We start from the raw sequence: 5,011 nt of genomic DNA, 5'->3' as shown, positions 1-5,011 counted from the left end.
TATTGTAGACTTGATAACCACATCACTTATAGCATGGAACATAAACATAATTATGAGCATGGAGATTAAAAATAACATTTATTATTGCCTCTAGGGCATATCTCCTACATGAATAAGTGTACATCAAGTTTTTGTCCTAGTCAAAGTTTTAAAATTTTGACCAACTTCATAAAAAAGAGTAGTAGCATATATGACATCAAAATTGTACATTATGAAATTACATTTCAAAACGAATCTAGCGACACTAATTTAATGCTATAAATATTGGTACTTTTTCCTATAAAGTTGGTCAAAGTTTTAAAACTTTGACTTAAAACAAAAACTAGACGTACACTTATTCACGGAGGGAGGGAGTATGAATTTGGTGACTATTGGTATGTTTAGTCGGGCGGGGGCTGTTTGGTCACCTATTTTGAGTTATGGATACAAAAGCAAAGCCAAAACATGTGTGCCAGGTGTGCTACCCATCAACCTACTAGCAATAAGGGAGAAAACTTGCTGATGTCACAACAAAGCATCGATGTCGGTTTAGTCAGCACTGTCTGATTAAAGAGTTCTAAATGTCAGAAACCCATACCACCACAAGGTTTGGGACGGATCATGCATTCCCAGGAGATCTAGTGGGCGCAATGGATATCTTTGCTTGTACCCCATCAAAACTCTCATTATTTTCATGAGTTCTTCATAAAGGCTCGGGAAGTTTAAAGACATCCATCAAATAGGTCGGCGGGGATTGCATAACTGCCTCGATGAGGATTTCTTTGCCGACGTTAGAAAATTCTCCGTATTGCACCATTCCTTTCAGAAGTTGCGCTTGGATGATGTGAAAATTCCCTCATGCCATCCGTTCCATTGGTGTAGGGAGCCCCAATTTTTTTGCTCAAACTATACTTGTGTAACCCTGCAGCACAACCTTGACCTCCTCTTGTACATGCTAGGGCAAGCTTTCCCATGCATGAGACCACTTGTATCAACATTTCCCAACTGGCATGTTGATCACTTGCTGCACCGCCGACCTTGCTCTGCCTCTGCCTTAAAAGAGAGCCTGAGGACATTTTTAGGACATATATGTATGTAAATATTTGCAGCTACTAAAGAGGCGATAAACAATAGGATAATCATGTTGTTAAGGCAAACATAATGACTTCAATTCATTTAGGACCCATGAAAATCAGCTTTAGGCATGATAAATTGAACATTTTTTAATGGAAAGTTATGTTCATCGTGAATGGCAAGTTTAGTTGGCGAGCATGGAAAACCGGCTTCATTTTCTTTTTGCCGAGAAATTGTTGTGCTTGCAAACTAAAATTGCCATCATCGCGCCAAATATAAATTTCCATGAAAACGTTAGATTTTCTATGCCTAGAAATATGAAGTCAGTTTTTTTAGCATTTTTGTTCATTTAACCCTCATCAGATTAAGGATAAAATTTCAGGCCTATCAAATGGTGGAGTTTTTTTTGCTAACAAAAACAACCATTGGTTTAAAATACATTCCCACACGAATATGATTTTATTTGTCAAATTCAGCACGTTTATAATGTACATCGATGTTCTTTCTTTGCGAAGGGGTACATCGATGTTCTAACATACTGCATTTTTTTAGAATTATTGAAAACTATCAAATATAATGTTCATGAAGCTATCGTTATTATCCTCGGAACAAAATCTTTAAATATTAATTAGTATTTCTACTTTCTCTGTAAAACTAAAAAATTTTAGGGCTCTTTAAAACTAATTGTTACATCGTTTTGAGAAAAAAGCTAATTGTTACTGGACAATGGATCTAATTGTCACCTCACCGATGGACGGACACATCACGACGGCCTTACGGCCCATTAGAAAACGAAACCGACCCCATAGAAGAGTTCAAAGCCCAACCCACCAATCCGCGCACCGCCAAAGCCCGACGACCGAACCAGCCAACCCCCTCCTCCGGCGCCGACCCACCAGGCCGCCACCACCGCCCGCCATGGAGCCCGCGGCGATGGACCGCATCGCCGCCCGCCTCTCCGCCGTCGACGGCCTCTACTTCCCCACGGCCTTCCTCCGCACCTCGCCGCCGCCGGAGACGCGCAAGTCCGCCCTGCTCGACCTCCTCTCCCGCGACGCGCCGCTCTTCCTCGAGCGGTACGGCGCCGCGCTGCGCCCCGACGAGCTGCCCCCCTTCGACGCGCTCCGGGACGACTACGAGGTGGGCTGGCACCTCCGCCGCCTGCGCGCCGCGGCCGCCGGGGAGACCCCCGGCCCCGCGCGCGTGCGCAACCGGCGCCGCGCCTACCTCCACCGCCTGGTGACCCAGGGGGACTACTTCTCCGAGGAGGCGATGCGGGAGCGGGAGCCGTACCTGCACCACGAGTACCTCGGCCGGTTCCAGGACCCCTTCGGGCGGGCCATGGTGCGGCCCGGGGAGAAGTTCTCCGAGACGCTGATGCGGCGGGCCGAGGAGGCCGTCATCGTGGAGAAGATCCGCGGGGAGCAGATCAGGAGAGGGGTTGACCCCAGCGAGTGGGTCGGCGGTCCCGTTGAGCGGCCGATGATGGGGCAAGAGGAAGAGGAGGAGGAGGAGGAAGAGGAAGAAGAGGAGGAAGAAGAAGAGGATGAAGAGAATATCGGCATGGAGGAGAACACCGAGGCTGAGGTTTGCTTGCTGCCAATTAGGCTTACTCTCTCTATGTTCTAGCTTGATTGTGCTTAATTTCTTTGACTGTGCAAGTTTGTGTTATGACTGATACATTGAAGCGATGTAGTTGCGCTTACATCGATTTTGCTTATATAAAACTTGCTGGGACTTGTAGAATATTAATCTTGCTTTGTAGTCTTCTTTGCCTATGGAAAATAGTGATCTACACTATCTGAAGTCTTCAGATGTACTCCCTCTGTAACTTAATGTAAGACGTTTTTGCTGCAAAAGCGCCTTAATTAAGTTACAGAGGTTGTAGAAAAGTAGTTTTTTTACAGGTATGACTGTATTACATCAAATCCAGTAAATGGTTAGGTAAAAAAAATCAGCTTTTTAATGCAGAGCTGCTTTAGAGTTTCCTTAAGTGTAGTTTGCAGTTGCAGATACCCTGCAATAGCCTCTTGGTTGGTTATGTTTATGCTAGGATACGGTTTCTGTTTACTCATGTTTTTTTGTGTGAACTGCGTTCTTTGTATGGCATTGTGTAACTGCTAGTTTGCTAGTTACGTAGTTCTAACTTCAGATCTATAAGACCCGCTCTAAGAAACTAGGATTAATATGGTTTGTTATTACATAGTTCTAATTCAGATATATCGGACCCACTCTAAGAAAGTAGGATTACTATGGCACCATGTAACTGCTATTACATAGTTCTAACTTCAGATATAGTGCTTTTTGGTGAGCCCTCATTCGCCAAATCTTTGAGTGCACTGCCCGTTGTATGTGACTTTCCAATTTGGAGAATCGAATTGAAGCCCTTTTTTTGCTCAGTCTATCCGGACCATTTTTTGCAATAGGACTGGATTCTCAGATATTCTCTTTAGTATAGGTATCAGCCTTCCCTCAAGTCCTACTCTTCACCCTTTGTAAGATAAGTGGGTCAATAGGGCCAAGATCGGGACTCTGGTCATACGTATCCGCTTTGCCGGCCTCAGAACACCCAAGGAAACTAGGATTAACTTTTTATATGCTGAAACATTTGTAACCGGGGGTTGGTGTAGCCTCCACGGCTGTATGGTCAGATTTAGAAACTCTGTCATTGTTACTCTGCAGTATTTTATTGTCGGCTAGGGCCCTGTGATGAATCTGAAAACAACATATGGACCTCACATTTTGACTGTACATTTAAGCGGTGGGGAAGAAACAAGTTGAAAGTAAAACCAGATCACTGGTAATTTCTCGACTAGAACAGATGCATAACATATTGATCCAACTGTGTCGGTGTCAACTTAACGTAGAGCTGGTGTGCGGAGAAATGACAATGTAGTTCAGTAGGCCAATATGCTAGACTCGGTCAACCTATGGCGTGTGTATCTTTCAGTTACTGTCGCTTTTGGCTGGCACTTGCGGCATTTGCCTTTCCTTATTTGACTGAAGAGAAAAATCAGAATATCTTTCTTCTGAGTATAGATAGATCTATTTTCTATCTCTGTTTCCCTTGCTAAGATACTCTGGTGGAGCAGTAGTTAACTCTGCCGTAGCAGATCATTAGATGTTCACTTTCTTCCTAACCCCTGGTCGCAGGTGGTTGCACACGACGAGGCTAGTGGGTGCCCCAACGAGCCTGCAGGCCCCCCTGCAGGGACTTTCAAGCCAATATTATCCCCCGAGGAGATGGAAGATCAGCTGGAGCAGTTCACCTCGGTGATGCAGGAGAAGTTCCTGTCGGGCCAAGACTCGGAGCACATGGACTACCCCCAGATCGACAACGACGAGATGCTGGACGACCACTGGTCCAGAGAGGCCAACTACGACGCGGAGGACAAGTACTTCAACGAAGATTAGGACGGTCCAAAAACTCGGTAGTCTGCTGCTATTTAAGTTGCATACCCGGTAAGCGGCGTCGGCCATGTTTAATAGACCCTGTAGTGCTGTTTGTTCGCAGCATGTAAATATATGACGCAACCGTGTATGTGTTGGACACAGACACAGAGTTTACACAACCCATGAGGTGTGATGAGCTCTATCTGAGGTATACTAGTATCAGGCAGTAGGCTAATCCGTCTGGTTCTATGTTGCTGCCGTTTATAGAGCTGGTGTTTTTTGACCTTTCTCCCTTTGTTTCTCGGTGGAGTTTGATACTTCTCGGTCTCGCTTTCACTCTTGGTGCTGTTAGTTTCTCGTTGTCAAAATGTAGTTGAAGTGGCATTTGACCTTTTTTTCCCCCCCCCTTATTTATTCTTCAGCGGGCGCAGAGCATTCAACACCGTTTAGTCTCTCATCTTGCTTGGGCATGGTGTATTATGACCTCACTGTCCGTGTGCCGGGCCAAGATAAGATATGACCTTTTTGTAGTATCATGACCTTTTTGATGGTTGTTCTGGACCAA

The 5,011-nt window shown here is 45.1% G+C and overlaps 1 protein-coding gene across 1 annotated transcript; it reads left to right on the top strand.

Annotated features, from left to right (window-relative positions):
* The first annotated feature begins 1,971 nt into the window (after positions 1 to 1,971).
* On the top strand, positions 1,972 to 4,735 carry LOC119287872 (coiled-coil domain-containing protein 97-like). The gene is made up of 2 exons (XM_037567500.1): positions 1,972 to 2,640; positions 4,207 to 4,735. Exons 1-2 carry the CDS (start codon positions 1,972 to 1,974, stop codon positions 4,465 to 4,467), a joined length of 930 nt encoding a protein of 309 aa, XP_037423397.1. The 3' UTR covers positions 4,468 to 4,735.
* The last annotated feature ends 276 nt before the right edge of the window (positions 4,736 to 5,011 follow it).

The sequence above is a fragment of the Triticum dicoccoides genome, chromosome 4A (assembly GCF_002162155.2).
Source record: "Triticum dicoccoides isolate Atlit2015 ecotype Zavitan chromosome 4A, WEW_v2.0, whole genome shotgun sequence".
NCBI lineage: Eukaryota > Viridiplantae > Streptophyta > Magnoliopsida > Poales > Poaceae > Triticum > Triticum dicoccoides.
This window is presented reverse-complemented; position numbering and strand designations above follow the sequence as displayed.

What these genes read in the sequence shown, in the direction of transcription:
- LOC119287872 (XM_037567500.1), top strand. Translation starts at nt 1,972, where the DNA reads ATGGAGCCCGCGGCGATGGACCGCATCGCCGCCCGCCTCTCCGCCGTC. An exon ending in AGGAGAACACCGAGGCTGAG is followed by an intron (nt 2,641 to 4,206) that starts GTTTGCTTGCTG and finishes CCCTGGTCGCAG; the next exon opens with GTGGTTGCACACGACGAGGC.